Source organism: Dunckerocampus dactyliophorus, chromosome 18 (genome assembly GCF_027744805.1).
Source record: "Dunckerocampus dactyliophorus isolate RoL2022-P2 chromosome 18, RoL_Ddac_1.1, whole genome shotgun sequence".
Lineage (NCBI taxonomy): Eukaryota > Metazoa > Chordata > Actinopteri > Syngnathiformes > Syngnathidae > Dunckerocampus > Dunckerocampus dactyliophorus.
The window spans coordinates 9,388,634-9,408,142 of record NC_072836.1 but is presented as its reverse complement, the minus strand read 5'-3'; the positions used below and the strand labels follow the sequence as shown (position 1 = coordinate 9,408,142).

The 19,509-nt window shown below is 40.8% G+C and overlaps 1 protein-coding gene across 9 annotated transcripts in view; it reads right to left on the bottom strand.

The window, feature by feature from the left end:
- LOC129171096 (axin-2-like) overlaps positions 1–19,509 on the bottom strand; it is a 159,096-nt gene that overhangs the window by 22,939 nt on the left and 116,648 nt on the right. For all 9 annotated transcript variants that reach the window (XR_008566735.1, XR_008566733.1, XR_008566736.1 and 6 more), the window contains 3 exons: positions 12,952–13,041; positions 3,977–4,078; positions 1,539–1,613 (listed from right to left, as the gene is read on the bottom strand). Coding sequence is in view for 4 of the 9 variants with exons in the window: in XM_054759445.1 (XP_054615420.1) it covers positions 1,539–1,613; positions 3,977–4,078; positions 12,952–13,041 (267 nt within the window). In the remaining 5 variants the exon portion in view is untranslated. The remainder of the gene's footprint in view (positions 1–1,538; positions 1,614–3,976; positions 4,079–12,951; positions 13,042–19,509) is intronic.

Here is a 19,509-nt window from a genome sequence, read left to right as displayed (position 1 = left end):
CGCAGCGGCGAAAACATGTTACTGTGAGTGGGGATTCCCCCGAAAATGAGGCTTTATTGGTTGGTTGAAGGTATTCCTGGACTTCGGATACTGCTTTGTCATGATTGTTAAATCTTCCCCTTCAATTTGGTGTTAAATTAATATGCAGACTTAAACCACAGCCGTTGTGAGTCGACAAAAAAAGTGAAGCTCAAATGCAACCCATTCAAACGGAAGAATGCCAGCATCAGACTGGAATAAAAGATACTGTACACGTGTGAGCCAATTTCATGAGTTTGAATAACATTTTGAGATTTCAAATACTGATAGAAAAACTACATTTGAACTTGATACAAATAAAATTGTGCCAAACAAAATAGTTTTCTTTTACTTTTTGAGTTCAAGTTATAGGCACTTTTTTGGCAATTTCTGAGAAGCTAGCCAGGCTAGTTTGTATTTTAAACTTTCCAGGGGGAACTTGCCTATGTCGAGGTCATAAGCACCGTTATAGCATGAATCAGCATGAATCCAATCCTTCAAGGACGCCCCCTTGGAAATGGTCAGTTATCCAGAAGTTAGCATTCCCAAACAAAATGACAGCTTTCTGTATTCATATTTTTCCTGCATATTCTGACGTCAAAGAGACGACCAAATTATGTGTTACCATACAGGGCTACTTTTGTTCAAGGGGCACTAGTTAACCAACTTTAGGGTTTCTAATAACAATTTTGAGATGCTGGAAGTAAGATATTGAAAGATTTTCTGAGGTTTTACCTGATTTCACAACAAAAGGATAGTACAGTACAGTAATCCCTCATTTGTCGTGATTAATTGGCTCCAGACGCGACCACAATATGTGAATTAGGATTGGAATATTTTTGTAGTTACAACATAGAAAGTGACTTTCTAAATAGATAAAAAAAAAAACGTTATTAGAGCCCTGTAGACATGAAATAACACGCCTACAGTCACCTTTACACTCATATTATTCTTTGTTTACGCCGCATTGCGCAACTTTTATGCGCAGGCTACGGGATCGCCGCAGTGACACAAGAGACGGCTGCCGCTTTAAACATAGCATGCTACCGAGCTAACTAGTTAGCCTCCAATATATTTATTGTAAACATAAGGAAGGATTTCAAACGGAGTGGGGAAGAAGGTCAAAGTTAGAAGCCAAACATGTACCACTTCCACACGGAACGGGAGGAGAACTTTTTTTCCACTATTTTACGTCTGACGTGTCATGGCTGACTCCATGCAGTGTTAAGCTAATGTAATGTAAGGTAATGTAACATTACTGATATATTATATTATACAATATTATTTGTCCAACAATAGGCCATAGTCAACCACAAAACAACGACGATTTATTAATTAATGACTTTTTGAAAAACCACGATAGAGTGAGGGAGCAACGTTCGAACCGCAAAGTGGCGAGGGACGACTGTATTAAGATTGTGAAGGCACATCCCTCCCCCCCTCAAAATGTGGTGAAATTCTGAATTGTATGACCTTAGGTGCCTTCTACTTTATAGCCCAACATAAAGAGGAATGCTTACTGATGCTTGCCGCTTGTTGCGACATGCGTCCAGGTCTTCCTGCAGGACGGAGGCTCTCCTCTGAAGGAAGACAACCTACGACGTGAACACACACATGTGATATAAATCTGAAGGCTTTGGACGAGTTGTGCTTTTTGCCGGAGAAAAGTTAAGTACGGGGAAAAAGTGTATGAGAGGCTTGGTTGTTGGGTCCAGGGGGGGTCAGGACGGAAGGGTATGGGGTCATGAGATGGGGGCACAGGGGTTAGGGCACATGGGGACAGAGTGAAGATTAGAGGGCAGGTTAGCTGAGGTTAGGACGCTACATGCCATTCTTTTGTTTGGCTACAAAGCGGGAGTTTATTTATGAAGTGTCTGGCTAAAGTGAAAATAAACCACATCTACATTTACACAGCTCGTGGCGGAACAACCGTGGCTCCTAAAGAATCTGTATTGTTCATGCTGGAGTGCTGCGTGACATTCCTTTCAGAGGAATGGGGGGAGAACCTCAGGAAAGATCTAGCATTACATTTGGCAGTCCACTATGAAAAACACCAGAGACGTCAAGCTCAACGCCCTTGCGGCCGTATTATTCGGAATTTGGGAAAAATTGCCCTTTAAAGTTGTGCAAAACTTGAGTGAGTTTGAATCCCTGCCATGTTTGAACTTCATACCCAGACCACAGCACAGCAAGCAATCAAGGATTCACAGCATGTTCTGCTGTTTCTTTGGCTTTTTTTGGGGGTCAAAAATGATTACACAGCGAATTATCATAAAGTGACGTAAGCGGGCTTTCAAAGCATACGCCATCACTTTTGATCAAAGTTAACATACAGTGCTTTATTCTTCGTTTTGCATGTTTGACCGTGGTTAGCTTCTTTTTACACTTTTATGACAGTTAAGAGTGTTAAAATGTTACTTTAAACGCTGCCTGTACAGTCACTAATAAAGGTTTTGGTAGAGGAACAGTTTGGCCCTGCAACAGATATTTCTATGTACATTATTCTTACAGTGCAAATTATTATTTGATTTTAATTTAAACTTAATAAAAAATAAATACACGTTTATAAATGTACAATTTTTACAAATTTTTGATATATATATGTATTTTTAAAATTGAAATAATTATAATTTTTTTTAATTTAGAAAATAAATTTTTAAAAAAATCAGTGCACTAAATACGTTAAAAATAATAAATGAATAGAAACATCTGGAAATTGACAAATCAGCGTCGTAAAATAATTTACACAAGTAAATTAATAATAGCATTTTACTCAAGTATGAATAAAAATATGTGTATAAAAATATACTGTACAGTAAAAGTGGAAAAGTACATTTTTAAAATATACTCAGTATTAAAGGTACTTTTTGCTTCAAAAAGGCAAAGGACTGTACTTAGTGTACTGTCGCATAACAAAACATCAAACTGGGATGGAATTACTTCCTATTCAAGAGTGCGGAATGCAATAACAATTGTAAATTGCAATACAACTACAATAACGGTGTTTTTTTTTTTTGCATTGTAATTTATATTTTTCACTCAATATTTAAATATAGCAGTGGCAGGACTTTCAACAAAGTACAATCACAAAATTAAAAAAACTTATTTGTTATACTGTATACAGAGCTGTGGTTGGCACACTCAATAAAGCTCTTATTTAAACAAAGCAAGGGTTAACGATGACAGCCCCCACAGCAAAAAGTGCATACGAGGCTTCATTCAGTCATATTATGTAAATGCTCCGAACATGAAAGGCTTTTATTGCCTTTTATTAAGGGAGTTGTGCTGACACGCCAGTGCCTGTTTTGGGTGTAATTCTGTCCGAACATGTGGCGTGTGTGTGATTGTGTACGCCACAGATATGTGAAGCATGCTGCCAGCTGCAAATGCATGCAAATGACTTTAAATATGAACACTGCCTGTGAGTGTTGACTGGCCTGGACGGCAAGTTAAAAGCAACCGTGTACAGTCGTGTGTCATGTCTTGTGTAAGCTAACTCTTCCACCCCTGGACCGCTGCATACAAAAGGGTGAACATTTGTCAAAACATGCACCCCTACTATGTTGCTTATTATGTTCCTGACAAATACTCCACCTGGTGGTGCAAAGTTTGACTCCCCCCGCCCCATAGGTCGGAGCGGCTTGAAATTTCTCACACAGCTCAATGCATGCAACAAAACACCCGCTGTAACTTTAGGGTGTTTAGCCGTATCGCCGCGAAATTTGGTACACATCTTTAGGAGATTGACAAGGGTATGTGTGTAACATTTGAGCAAGATTGGTTGAAAAACATCACCGCCATCAAGCAAAACATCTTTGAAGGGGCATAGGAGCGAAAGTCATTGACTATTTGTCTAATGATGAAACCTGTTATTGAATTTATGCTAGTGTGATGAGCATTATTATCTGTGTAAAGGCATCATTTTAATACATACAGCTCTTGTATTGGCTCTCATTACCTGAGCTTTGAGCGAGGTTATTGTGTCCTCCAGTTCCTGTCTTAACTCTGCCGGGATCAGACCTCTAATCTTCTCCTCGTATTCCTGACGCACCACGGTGATCTGAAACAGTAAAATAAAAACACAGACTATAAGCAAACTGTACACACACTCACAGGCGTCCCCTCTATTCAAAGCTCAGAGTATTCCCTCACTCTTCAGAGCTCCTTCATATCCCCACAGGGGGTCTCGCACAGGCCTGCACAGCACCCCCTACTGGCTGCTAGATCAGACACGGGCGCATTTAGATGGGTTTGACACTGAGACGACGAAATATATCAAATGTGGCGGCGGCGGCAGCTAGCTATAGCTCGGCTGGCCGGGCGAGGAGCTGGAGGAAGTCTGTCTGTCTGGAGCTAAATTACACGCCGACCAAACCAGAGTCTGATTATAGAAGCTGAAAAGGCTGTAAAACCGACAAACACACATGAATGGAAGGCACATATAGCACAGGGCTTTGGGCTAGAAAGGCATGTGCAGCATGAATACAGTTGCTGAGTCAGTGACAGCAATTAAGAGCACGAGTTGGACGAGTGGAATGAATGGATTAAAGAGCTTCTCCTGCAGTATATGCTAATGCTTTATTTTCCACATGTGTAAACTCTTAAACCCTGGACTCTAAAAGGTCCCTAAAAAGACACAAAAAATGAATGTTTCTCTGCAGCTCCAAGGCCTGCATGGATGATCTTGGTATCAAAGTAAAGGTCGAGACTTTGACGGTTACCGTATTTGTACTACTGGCTAGGTGTACTTGAAGCGGCTTGCTCAGTGAGTTTCAGCAGCAGAGGAATGACGTCGAAGCGTCTTCCGAGCTTTTAGCTGACATTTTTCTGGTTCCGTGCATGCGTGGCAAGTGTAGACTGATATAAGAGTCACGTAGTAAGTACCACAGCAACACACACGCAACCCAGCTGGCCCTAGTACCGGGAAATTTGAACTTTAATAGCTTAACAAAGTTGCATTGAAGTACATCACATGTTTAGCAGAGCTTATTTATACGGATATGGATGAAGTATGCATCAAGAAAAGTCCATAAAGGCATGATTGGATGAGTTTGGTGTGGAAGAACCTATGGCCTCTTAAATGTTCCTCTAGGTCAGGGGTGTCCAAACTTTTTCCACAGAGGGCCATATACGGAAAAAGGATGCAAGGGCCACTTTTTGTGAAGCAACACACGTAGATATGCTAACAAGCGATATATATTTCAAGAAAAAACTGCATTTTGTGATATTAAGGAAATGCTACTAAAATTACGGGTTTATTCTTGTAAAATTGCTACTTTTTTCTGTTAATATTTTGACTTCTTTCTGGTAAAATTACAGCTGTTTCCTCCATTACGGCTGTTTTTTCCAACTATTTCAACTTTCCTTCAATTTTATTCTCGTAATTATGACTTTATTCCCATAATATTTTGACTTTATTCTCATAATATGTTACATTTTTCCTCAACCTAATTTTCAAAAAATAAAAACGTTTTTCTTTGTTTTGTTTGTTTCTCATTTGTTTTAAAGAAAATTTATTTTTTCTTTAATATTTCCAACTCTGTTACTAGTTAATACTTGTAAAAAAAAAAAAAAATTCTCGTTAGAATACAACTTTTTCTTTTTAATTGTTTGACTTTACTCTCGTAAAATGTCTGCTTTTTAAAAAATATTTTAACTACATGCTACTAAAATGACGTTATTTTCCCCCATAATATGACTTTATTCTTGTAAAATTGTTATATTAGGACTTTTTCTCTTATTATTTTGACTTTATTCTGGTAAAATTACCGCTGATATTTCCATTTTTGCTGTTTTTTTTCTTTTCTTTTCTCCTTCAATCATATTTTCAGAATGTGCCATGTGTCGGTCCCCGGGCCGCGCCCTTTGAGATGACACTCTCCAAAATCTCCTTCCACAAAGTCCTGTTACAAGAGTTTTATAGCTGTGCTTCCTACTTCCTGTAGGGCGTGTCCCAATACTTTTGTCCTCATCGCGTATCTCAAAGTCCGGAATATTTCCAATGGTCGTAATGTTTTTTGACAGAGCGACAGAGATTGGTTTTTCCAAAAATAATTTTCCCGTTGTGGATTTAACTGATTGTTCCGGCTTTGGCTAATTAATCTTTGCGGGGCACAATGAGAGGGATTGGGAAGCACATCAAAGCACCCAGTATAAATGATCCCGACATAAAGCAGCTCACTTTGGTCTGGAGATTTGCTTGCCAAAACGTACAGGATCATGCCGTATTGTTTTTCTCTAACAGCAATATTAACGTCAGAGTCTAGCAGTTGACAGAAATACCATCAAAATTGAACTTGGGTATAATTTAGAATAGTCATTGTACAGCTTGTATGGCTGTTTATGTTTACTATACACTGAAAATAAGTCAACACAGCCATGATTGCCTAAATAGCTGACGTCATAAGTGAATCCACTTCACAATGAACATGTTCGAGTTGGCTCCAATTGAGTGTGAGCACCATAGTACTGGAATCCTCTCCCACTCCACTGGTGGAGCTGCTCAGTAACGTTCAGGTCTGGAGACATACTTGGCCTTCCTCAGCAAGGCACTTGTCATCTTGGAGGTGTGTTGAAAAACTGCCATGCATCCCAGTTTCCCACGTGGGCGGGGATCATTCTCTGCTTCAGAATGTCCCTGTACATGGTGGAATTTATGTTGCACCTCAATGAACCACAGCTCCTCAGTGCCGGCAGCACTCATGCAGCCCCAGACCATGATGCTATCCACCGCCATGCTTGACTGTAGACAAGACGCAGTAATCTTGCTATTCTCTTGTGACGACTCTAAAGTATATCCACGTTTCATGTATATAGTATTGCCCATTGAGAAGACATGCTACAATAATAATGATTGCTGAAAGATTGCCAACCAAGCGACACACGCACACACACACACACACACACACACACACACACACACACAAAAAAACGCACTCTTTGCTTCACATGCGCTGCAGCTGCCGCGGAGATGACAGGACCTGATATGCCGAAATTACAAGTTCCTTTGTGGCGGCTTGACACGCTCGCTCATGCACGAGCACAACACTGACTTGTCTTGGCAATCGCTCCTCCTGCCAGTTGTGCACATTGTGCAATAGAAGTAAGCAGACAGACTCGAAAGCATCCACTTAGACGATACGCTTGCTCTTGCAACGGCACATGCAAATGTAATAGTGTTAGCGTATCATACAATCCAGTAATTCTCAACCGGTGGGTTGCAGATCCATTCTGGATGGGTCGCAGACAGCAGGTCAAAGATTACATTAAACTATGTCAAATTCAACCGGTAGCTGACATTTTTTTTTATTTGAAGTAAAGTGGAGCAATATTGTAGTCATCTTGCTTTATAGTCATTGCAGAGTTCAGCCTTTTTCCAGTTCAATTTTGATATCGAATTTTAATTTGTGCATTATTTGTACGCATGCAGTTATCATATTCCTTGTTAACAGAAATTCCTCTAAAATGCACTTTGGGCAAGTCATTATTAGGATGCAACAATACAGAAAATTCCCGATTCGGTTCGATTCGATACTTTAGTGTCTCGGTTCTATATTTTTTCAATAAAAAAAAAAAATGTCATGCCTTTATTAAACTTGAATTTTAGGAAAATTACCTACATTTCTTTAAACTTTTAAATTAAATTAAATGTATCTTATGCAGCTAAACCAGCCTCATTTTCTAGTGTGCATACTTACAAGTTAGAAGAACATAAAACAAAAACAGCACCTTGCAAAAATAATAATCAAAAACATTTAAAAAAATTACGTAGCTTTCATACGTGCGTTACTTTTACGTGCGATTTAACAATTTTACAATTCTAAAATAAATGAAAACAAATATTGAATTGACAATATAGTCCAGCCGAAGCCAAGGCAACATATAAAAAAACTAAAGCAATCAGAATATTTTTCAATTCATCATAAAATAATAGCAACAATAACATGTAAGAGTAGAAAAACACACTTCCGTAATGGAGTTCAGGGTGCGTACACCGCAACTGATGTTTATTTTTAAGGTTTCGCATGGAACTAGCCGCAAAAAATGCAATGAGTACTTTTATTATATGTACATTATTATTATTATTTTTTTCAAAATTTGGATAGTGAAAATGAAAAATGCAGTTTTGCATGCTGCTTGAGAAGCCGTCTGCTGCCAGCCACGACAGAAGCTGCTGATTCCGCTAATGGGGTTTTGAAGTCAGCTGACCAATGTCATGTAACAGCTACATCTGAGATACAGTATTGTTCGATTCATAGTGCTCTCAAACAGAGACCACTGTATCGAACGGTTCGATACGGACACATGAATTGTTGTACGCCTCGTAATTATGCAGGGCAGTCAAAGTTAACGTGATAATAATGTGTTAACGGAACGCAGCGGTGTTGCAGTTGATGTTGAGCCACAAGGGGGAACAAATATTGAGAATGTGCTGGAGCACTGCAGGTATTTTATTATTGTCATTTATACAATGGTACCTTGGCATGCGAGTGTCCCAACTAATGAGTGTTTTTTTAGATACTAGCCCGCTCTCGGCTGCAAGCAAAAATGTGGGTTATGAGCTGGTAGTTACTGGCAGGCATATGCGAAGACAGCTACTTGGAGGGCTTGTGTCACCTTAGGTGCTATCCACACGTAAACATTTCCAGGTCAAAATGGCGAGGTATTTTATTGTTTCAGCCTCTCATCCACACGGAAACGGACTTCTTGCTGCCCTGAAACAGTATTTTTTGAGACTACAATATATATATACATACAGTATATACTGTGTATAGCTTTTCAGCACTACTTTGTACTCTGTAGCTGATGTAATGCGAATTACTCCTGTGTGGGATCAATGAAGTTTATCTTAGCCATCTGAGAAGATCAAATACAGTACATTGTTTTTGATGCCTAACTGTTTCCCAAGTATATTAGTGCGTGCGTGGATGTATAAACGAGAGGCATTAACTTATATTTCTTTGTAGAAAGGCGCTTTATTTAAGTAAGTACTTTACTTGAATTCATTTACAGTGCAGCCTTGAAACATCCAATATGGTGGCGACGTGGACGTATCCCAGCAGTGGACCAACCCAATCGATGCGGCGTCTATCTGTGTCTACGGATCGGTGCCACATACCTCGACTACTGTCTCGTTGTGAACCTCATCTCCACATTTGGTGACCCCCCCACGTGGGTAAAAATGTCGACTGGCAACAGAGACAATGAGACCTCGCCGGCGCCGTTACAAGCTAACGAGTTAGCTAACGTCGGTGCTACCTGCGACACACCCACGCCCGTGGTTTCAACATATCAAGCCCAGCCCATATCAAGTCCTACTGGGAGGAATAACACAGGATGTGACGAAGTATTTCCACGTCTTGGCGCCGCTGGATGCCTCGATGACGGCAAGAACAGCAATCGGTTTTCATTATAGAGAAAAACCTGATACTGATATCAACCAATATTAGATTTTTATGCCAATATTGGGCTCATAATGTCTGTGGGCCGATATTATCAGACATCCCTTCTTATTAGAGATTACAAACTTCTTTCTATCTGTGATTAATTGTGATTAAGGACGAGTTAGCTATGGACAAAATGCGATTCATCGCGATTAAATGTTTTAATGGATTGACAGCCCGAGTATTAAGTTTAAAAAAAATGTCGGTTTGAAAAAAACAAAACCAAATGATCACTGGAAAATGTGGGTTCCAGGTTGAGACCATTTGAGAACCCTTGATACCTCCTTATGGAAGTCATTAATGAGAACTGCCACAATGCATAATAGAAAGACTCAAAATAATCCACAAAAAAAGCCACGGTACATGTACATGCTCTTTCCCGGATGGGCAGATGCATGTGTGCAGTCTACTATCCATGTCATAATGCGATTACTCCTCCCGCCAGTTATTAATAAGTGCCACCTGACATTATAGAAATCATAAAAGTAATCCACAAAATCAGGAGAACTACGGCAGCACAGCGATGTATAATGAAGTGATGGCAGACATAAAGCAGCCATAAGCTGTAGAGCAGTGTGAGGGTAGGCCACGTCCAAATGTAACCTTTCATAGGATTCAAAAACAAGAAGGTAAGATTTTTCAAAGCTATGCTTTCCTGATCAAATGCGTGATTCCTATTGTTTTGAAGACTGCTGAGAGCGCCAGTCGCTTTACCTTCTCAGTCATCCGGAAATTACAACATTTCATCTAAATATAGTCCTTAGATTTTGGGCTGTGACTTCCCCATCGCTACTGTCAACGCGGCGTGCTTTCTGACAGCTGCCAGCAGCAAAGGAACAAGCCCTCAACACTTTCAACCTTCAAATGAAGTTTGTCACGTCGTCGGGAAGGTTGACGTATGCTAATGAAGCGCCGAGTGAGTCGTTGCTAGGAAGACGGGGTTTTTTTTTTTTTGGTAACGACCCTGTGACAGAAAACCTTGTCAAGAACAAGGCGGTACATCAAAAAATGACAAAAAGTTTGCACCTCCGCATTCGCCAAAAAGCGATTTGATATCAAAAATGCCTCACTGCAAATCGTCAGAAAAATGTAGAAGATTAAAAGTCCTTCTGATCTGGAAAGGTTGTTAGAACTAAAGCTGGATTGGCGGCTGCTGATGTAATGGCCTTCACAGGAACAAGCACGGCTGCACACCTTTTATCAAACTCATCTAGGGATGGAGGACATTTAATTACAATGCATTGCATGAAAAAGCTGTAGTATTCGCATGTTTTTGTACTGGTATACTATTTGCTGCCGGGCTGGCATTTTAGAGCAGCAAAAGGCAGCGATACACAACATCTGGGCGACTTTTAGCGAGTCACGAATCAGATTACACAGAGATGTCATGGCCGACAAACAATTAATAATGTCAACCTCCAGCGATGACGCCATGGCTGCGATGACAAGTGAAGGACGCCGCTTTAGAGAAAAAGGAATGAATAGAACGTCAACAGGGATGAGATAAAAGACTCAAGTGGGACAAAGAGTGAAAAAAATGCATTCTAGTCACAGTGGAGCTTGATGTGGTTATCGCTCACTTCCTGTTTTGTGTGGCATTTGTATGGCCATCTATGCCATACAATAACACACTAAAGAGTATGATGACTATTTGTAAGACGCTCAGGTGATTGCTGGAAGGTTAAACGCCAGTTCCTAAAATAAAATTCCTACTTCCGAGTTGGAAAACACAATTTCTAACCTCAGGCATGTGAATTTTTGAACTGTTGCACACAAAAGGGTGAAAATGAGTCAAACATGCACCCCTACTCTGTTGCCTGTGCTATTATTTTCCTGACAAACACGCCACATGTTGGCGCTGTTATTAAACCCCAAAGTTTGACCGCATACGTTAGACTGACTTGAAATTTCTTACACAGCGCAACGTGCACTACAAAACAAGTTAGGGTGTTTGGCTGTATCACCACGGAATTTGGTGCACATTTTTAGGGGACTGACAAAAGCACGTCTGTAAAATCTGAGCAAGATTTGCTGAAAAAGGTGGCCGCTATCAGGCAACACGTCTGTGGGAATTACAATTCCTTGTCCAAATTCCTCACACAGCTCAGGTGGCTCAATTTCTTATAATGATGACTTTCTTGTAAAAATTATGACTTCAATATCTATGACTTTTTTCTTGTTCTTGTTTTTCTCGTAATGTTACCACTTCACCGTCATTATATTCCCGTATAATTATTCCTTCAATTTTTTTTAAATAACCCAACTTTTCTCTCATAAACGTGCGACATGCCCACTAATGTCGATGCACGGCCAAAACGTTTAAGGAATTTGCCATCACGAACACAGTAACAAACCCAGCGGTTGCATTTTTTTTTTTTTTTTAAATATTAACCTCATCTTTTCGGCCTTCTTCATCTGTATACTGCCCACCTCCACAAGGCGGCACATTTGCACTGTTTTGACAGCATTTCTCAGCATTGACACGCAATTTTAAAAGTTAGTTTCTTGTAGTAATCTTGATTTGTCTGGTGCGACTATCAATGTTATGTTGTCATTGCTACTTATGCATTCAATGCTCCTCCCGCCGGTTATTAGTGAGGACCGCCACCTACTAAATTCCATTCTGGACTTGCTAACTGAAATGCTAACGTTCATGTCGGGTTTACTGCCAAAAATGCTAAGATTTACAACGATAAGAGTTTTAACAGGTATCTAAACTGGTATCCGGATAAAAAGACCAGGTTCTTCTTCCAAAATGGGCAGAAACAACATGTAGCGCCTGTAGGACTGGGTTAGTGACCAGTGCCTCCTAAAAACCGCTGACCCCTTTGTGCAGATTTATGACGACCAGACAACCGAGGTGTGTGACGAGTGTGTGAAGTGTGTACAAAGGTCAGTGGGTGTAGAGAAGGAGGGGGGTACACAAGAGAATGAATGCCTTTGGTGTACATAGCGTCGCCTCCTGTGTGAGTGTAGTCATTAGTGCTTTCTTCTCAGTGTGTGTCAAGGTCAAAACACAGCCTGATTACAGGGCATTCTGAAGAGCCACAGGGAGTGTGTGTGTTAGCACAGAGGCATCCCTCTGAACACAGGCGGTGGTGGCATTCCTGGCCCTAGGCGCTGCCGCCTCTTGAAGATGAATCTTAAAGAATTTGGGAAATGTGCACACGTTCGGCTCTCAAATGGAGAATGGCGGTAGATTCGGGGTATTGCGGTGCAGAATTCATTTGATGTGTGTGGCAACTTGAGGACAATAGCTGAGACACGGAGAAAGGGGTTGGATTAAACAAGCGCTGCTCCTTTTTAGACATGTTGACTAGTGCACGTGTAAACGTGAGGTTTCTTAATGTAACTTTGTTAAGCAAGAACCAATTGAAATTTGGAGGTGAACTAGTGCAAAGACAGGAGAAGAGAGACTGTGGACAGCGAGTGATGCAATGTTTGAGCGATTCACGCGAGGCCTTTTGTGAAGAAACAGACGTGTGATCACCTTCTCTTCAGTCTCCAGCTCTTTGCTTAGCAGCGTCTTCTCTGAGCTGCGCAGCCGCCTCTGTAGACTTTCCACCTTCTCCTGCAGAGCCTGAGGGGAGGGAGAGACAGACAGAGTTGTGTTGGCAGGCTGATGGAAAAAAAATCTACTCCAGATCTGTGTGGCGCAACGTGTAACTGACGTAGGATGAGGCTATATTTGAGCTTGAAAGACGCACGGGCGGAATATGAATGAGGCTGTGGAGAGAACGACAAAAATCGACTTGATTCCACACGTAGTGTCACACCAGGCTGCAGGGCCTAATACTCCACTCGCGTTTCGTGTCGAGAACCAACATCGACTCTCAAGTGACCAGTCTGCTTACATTTAGGCTGGATTTACACTTCACTAAACTACAGTGAAAAGCACAGACCAGGCATACTCAACGGGCAGCCCACGGGCCAAATCCTTGGATGACATCAGACCAGTTCCGATCAAATCTTGGGAGCAACTAACATTTTTGCAGCAGATTCTAAAAAACAGCAGAGCACTCCTGTCATATAGACCAGGGGTCCCCAACCACCGATCTGCGGCCCGGTATAGGTCTGTGGGCGGGACCTAACCAATGTTAAAAAAATATATATCTGTAAATAACTACATAGAATTTGATGTAAATTCATATCAAGCATGCCCAGAACCCCCGCTCTGCTTCGCTCTGTTCACGGTATTAGCACGTCGAGCAATGGCTCCCAGGAAATGTTTGTTCGGGTGTGCCTAAAGACGCAAGCAGAAGTGGTTGGAGTTGCTGAGTCCCAGCCAGCAAGAGAAAAATATGCTCATCTGTCAATGGCACTTCACACGGGACTGTTTTGTGAACACGGGCCAATACGAAGCTGGACTATTCGCCAAACTGTTGCTGAAGTCCGACGCCTTTCCAATGTTACTTGGTTGTGTTGAAGAGTCAGAAGAGCAAGCTGTACGTAACAATTTATCAGTGTCCTAACTGTGTTTAGTTTGTGTAAGTAATCGGACAAAAGGGGTTCGGCAGCTGTCCGGGAGTCCTCGGGAGGGCTTTGGAGTGGGCTCGGCGGGAGTTGTACCTGGAGGAGGGCCGGGGGTGAAGTAAAACACACTGACTTTTTGGGCGGGAGGCAGGAAACCCAAGGAAACACTGCAGGAAGAGATGCAGAGTCTGGAAAATCTAGAATGCTTTCTGCGTGGGTTATCGTGTGTAGCTGCTCTATAGGAGTCCAGAACTCAATACAAAGGATGATACGTCCCGTTTAAGATATGGCAGAACCAGCCATTGACATCATACAATAAAAAATAAAGGATACTATCCAAGTAAGAGTATAGATTTACTATCAAAAGCCAGTACCAAGATAATTGTCTTGTCTATAATCAAGCATGGTGGTGGGAGCGTCATGGTCTGGGGCTGCATAAGTGCTGCCGGCACTGGAAAGCTGTGGGAAACATGACATCAAACATGCACTGTGACATCCCTTTTGCACAGAAAGAATATTTGTGAGGTCACCAGTACTGGCTCTTCCACGCCTAACTCATCTAAGTTAGATAGTACTCTCAATTTTTTTTTCCAACAAAAAGAATGCAATTTTCCAGGAAAGGTGACTTTGGTGTAAACAACTTTTATGGCGATCTTGCATAATCTGTGCATGACAGATCTTAATAAGAGGTTATTATAGACAAATAAAGGTAGAAAGAAGCAAAGTGATCAAATCTTATTGCTCCTTGTGTGTTTGAAGGGTAATAATTATGTCATAACTGTAATTACGGCAAAGCCGGCCTCGTTAAACCCATTTGAAATAAATGAGACAAGGGCAGAGACTTTCTCACTCTGGGGATTAAGCAAACTTTCCGAGGCTCTTTGCAAAAGCCGATCATTAATGGGATCATTATTATTTATTTGGAGACCATAAAAAGCTGTATCATCTCGCATTGGTTCCAAGAGCTAAGTTGATTACATTTCCCAACTGGGGCGGCAGCTTCAATCACTTTAAAGATTCCGACAAGAAAGACAGAGGAAAAAAAGGAATGAGAGGGAGGAAAGAAAGTCATTAATGCATTGTGTGTGTGTGTGTGTGTGTGTGTGTGTGTGTGTGTGTGTGTGAGTGCAGTTCTTTCTGCTCTGTGAATGGAAAGAATGGTGCAGTTTGTGCATGAAACACAGAACCAGATGTTTGGACATGTGCACATGTGGACACTTCATCTTTGATTATTCGGCATGAAAAGCAGAGAGTGAAAGGTGCACATGTGCTGTACACACACAGCCCCTGCACAGCAACAAGTGTGGAAGGGGAGGGGAGCGGGGGGGGGGCACACTGCACAGCATCAATAACCTCTCTGAGTGTCTCCCCCCGCTGGAGTTGAGTGAGCAGACCAGGTGTTCCTTCAATTCTTCTCCTTCCTCATGCAGGTGAGAGGCATGACCACCTAATGCACAAGCCACCACACTGGCATAAATCATGTCCATGTGTTTAGGGCAGTGGCTCTCAATTATTTTCTGTCATGCCCCCACAGGGGAGAGAAATTTGAGACGTGCAATGTTTCAGCCTGTCCCTTGTTGAGCCGCAGAAAATGCTGTGCTTATTATGCCTCGTGTGTTTAAGTGGAATGTACATTTAAATGTCTAATTAGTTGTCATATTTGGTGGTGTTCGAAATCACCGTGTACAGTCGTCCCTTCGCAGTTCGAATTTTGCGGCCTCACTTTATCACACTTTTCCAAAAATCAATTAATAAGTCATGCCATTTTGTGGTTGAATACGGCCTATTGTTAGTAAGTAAAAAAAAAAAAAAAAAAAAAGCATATTGAAGCAAATTTTAGTTGTTTTTTTTTTTTTTGCCGAAACTAAGCATTTTCAATCATAAAAATGGCTAAATGAGCTAAAATACAAATAAGGCATTCAGAAGACGCATTCAAAGATGCTGTGAATGATGTGTAGTATTCAACACTGGTCACTAGGTGACAGGTGACGAGCTAAAATTCAACTCTGAACCCCTGACATCGCTTCCTGTCCACCATTCTGCTCCGCTAGGGAACATATTTATAGCAGCACACACAAGGACACACAGTCTTTATTTATGTCTTAAACGGCCTATTTACTCTTATGTCAACTCTATTGGGTAATAAGAGTGTAAAGTTGACTATAAGGGTGTTAGTACATGTGTAGAGGGCTCGAATCATGTTAAAAACTGTATTTAGAAAGTTGTAAACAGGTTTTCTATGCTCTAACTACGAAAATATTCACGTATAAAAAGATTCTACCTTGTGGAAATTCACTCTGGAACCAGTTAAATGCAATAAAAGAGATTACTGTAAATTGCTAATGCTAATCGCTAGCGTGTATATGGGATTTCCAGTATAAATTAGCATTGAGCTAATGCATTTGTTTAAATGCATTTGGTTTATGTTGAATGTGACAAAGAAATGATTTGTGTCTTTTGTAAGTCATCAGATATCCACCCCACATAACACCTTGCCCCACCTCCCCAGGGGGCCGCAACCCACAATTTGAGAAGCACCGGCTCAGGTGGCTCAGGGGGTCCAAGATGGACCTAATGTCTTTTACAAAATACAGTGGAAACTCTGAAGTTGAAAACAAGGTACTGCATGACGCTGGTTTACTTCCACAGGACATCTGTTCATCTGTTCCAGCCTCAAACTGTTCCCAATTGTGCAATGGTTTGGTGACATTTAACATTTATTTGAACATTTAACAGTCATGCAAGCATAAACAGGCGTTATTAACATTATAATACAACAAAATAAAACTAATATAAAGTAAAACTACTCAGTCTTTGAAAGCACCCGACATAGACGACAGACAGACAATGTTCATATTGCTGCATTAAAAGCATATTTACATGAGCATGTGTTCATTAACATTAATTTCTGTATGTAATTGATATTATAATTAATTGCATTACTTGTACAAATAAATCCCTTCCTATTCTATGGTTATCATTGCACATTTCCTGTTTGGCATCACTGGGGCGACACAAACACGGCTGTTAGGACATGTTGTACTGAGTAGCCAGGACAGAGTTATGCTTTCTTACGTGGTCTGGCTCGTCATACATTTTTTGTTTGCCATCACTGGTACCCTTCTGTTGTGACATCACAAAAAAGTACATGGAAAAAGCAAAACACAGCTGACATCAGGGTGTACATTGCCTTTTTGAAAAATGTCCTTTTGGCCATTTTGTGCTAAATAGACGGGGCAGAATTCACTCTACTGTTTTTCTATCTTCTTTTTATTTGGTCGTCAGCATACTTTTTCTTGTTGCCATCATCGATACCCTTGTGTGGTGGCACAATAAAAACACACCAAAAAAACCTAAGAAAAAGCAAAACGCAGGGCCATTGATGATGGTGGTTTGACTTTTGAAGCACGTTCTTCCAGAAATTGTACCACTTCTGCAACATTCTTTGTACTCCTTTTAAGGAGAGCAAAAAAAAAAAAAAAACCCAACGAAAATTAGGATAAGCGGCATAGAAAATGGATAGATGGATGGAAAACAGGCGGAACATTTCTTGTGACTCATAGTTTTGTCAAAGCCAGTAAAAAAATTCACATGACATCTTCTGTTCCCTAGTGCAATCATTCTCTTTTGATCATTTAAAAGCCATAAAACAAACCACACTGTCGATTTGACCATGCATACTATCCTTTAGGGGAGAAGTAAAAACTCATTGACATTCATTTCTGGATATATATACTTCCTACGTCAATAACTAGCTGTTTTTCAGCGTCTTGATCCTATTAATCAGGCTACTTTGGCAGACAGTCACGATGCCGCCCCATCACTGCCCACATCGCTACACCCGTTGCCGTCGATTTCATCATTCTGTTTTGTTTATCGGTGAATCAAAGGCTCCGTTTCACTAGAAAAAAAAAAAAAAAACATAGCAGAGTGATGTCGATGCCATTTTTCCAAGTGGGTGGATTGCAGGGACACATGCTTGCTATGTGTGAGGAAGAGCATGTCTTGTACTTTTCGTTAGCATGTGAAGTCGTAATAGTAATAGTAATAGGCGTAATAGTTCTGTTCCATGCCACTGAAGAACCCCCATCACATAAGAATTGATCTCTGTGAGTTTCTAAAGTATTAAATCAATAAGTGTGTTTTGCTTTTTCCTTGGCTTTTTTTGCACGACCACACCACTGAAGTGTAACAGGAACGGCAAAAAGGAAAATTTGTGTGATGGCGACCATATATTCTGTCCTGGTTATTTGGATTTTTTTGAAAAGGCATTTCTGTGATGCAAATGCATTCATCTTTTGAACGCGTATTGTTTTGAGAAGCCAAACTCTCTACTTAATTGTCCCCAGCAACGAAGCGGAACTACGTTCTTCATCGCAGAAATCTGACCAGAACTGGACTTAGGAGACCAAGTGGGGGGGTAAGTCGCTGTTATTGGACTACAAAGCTGATGGGGACGTCATACAACTTCATGTGAAAAAATCCGACCTATGCCTTTAACATTTTAGGCTTTCTGGAATGAATGAATTGGATTCACATGATTTCTTATCGTAAAAATTGATTTGGTTAGCGAACATTTCTGGAACGGATTAATGCCGCTAATCAAGGTTCCACTGTATTTCTATTTCCAATACGAAAAAAAAAGCAACTTATTACATCAAAGTTAACACAAAAGCAGCAAAACATTCTTCGTTTTTAATCAGAAAGCTTGTAAACGCACCAAAACATTAGCTTGTATGTTGTCATATTCGCAGTTTTATCGCAACCTCCACATTCCAGGCTGTCAGCTTGTAAGCAGATGGATTTGTGAAACCAAATCACAATGTTAACACCAGTGGTGCTGATTGGCTAACATATCCCCCGCTCCACCCACCAATGGCGCTCATGCAGCACATCGATTGTTTTCCAACCGCTGTTTCACGTCAAGATTCTAGAGAAATAAATCAATGTGGAGTAAGAGATGGCAGATGCAACGAACAACTATGCGGAGTATCCAACAGGACCCTGAACTCAACATCTAAATCCCCGCTGTCCCGTAAGACCCCTCACAGATCAAACCACTTCTGATTCCCGCAAACTGTGACACAGCATTTGTGAAGCGGGTCTTCTGGGAAGTGAGACTTTTTAGTTGGCCTCATTGTGCGAGTGTCATGTTTTTGTTTCTTTCATGTGGGCTCTGTATTTATGCTCTTCAAAAAACAGCTCTGAGGCTAGGAAGTCTATTTTTTTTCAATAATAGAATTAGAAGAGGGACGGTTCTAATCATGTGTCCCCCCCGATGAATCACAAAGACAGTGGAAATATTTAGCCATGACGGCAGACAGGCGTGATAGTCATGATGTACACAGGCTTGAGGCAAGAACGCTCACATACTGTATTCAAAGTGAGTGACAAAAAAACACTACATAAATTACTACGTTAATTACGTATTCTCTCCATTGAGTTTTCTTTCTTTCTATACAGTAGCAGGAAAGCGTAGGTTCAGTTCTTTTTGGTTTTATATGTTTTTTTTTATCATTTATTTACGTGCATAAGTTCATAGTACGACAATACATTATGTATTTTTGCATGTTTG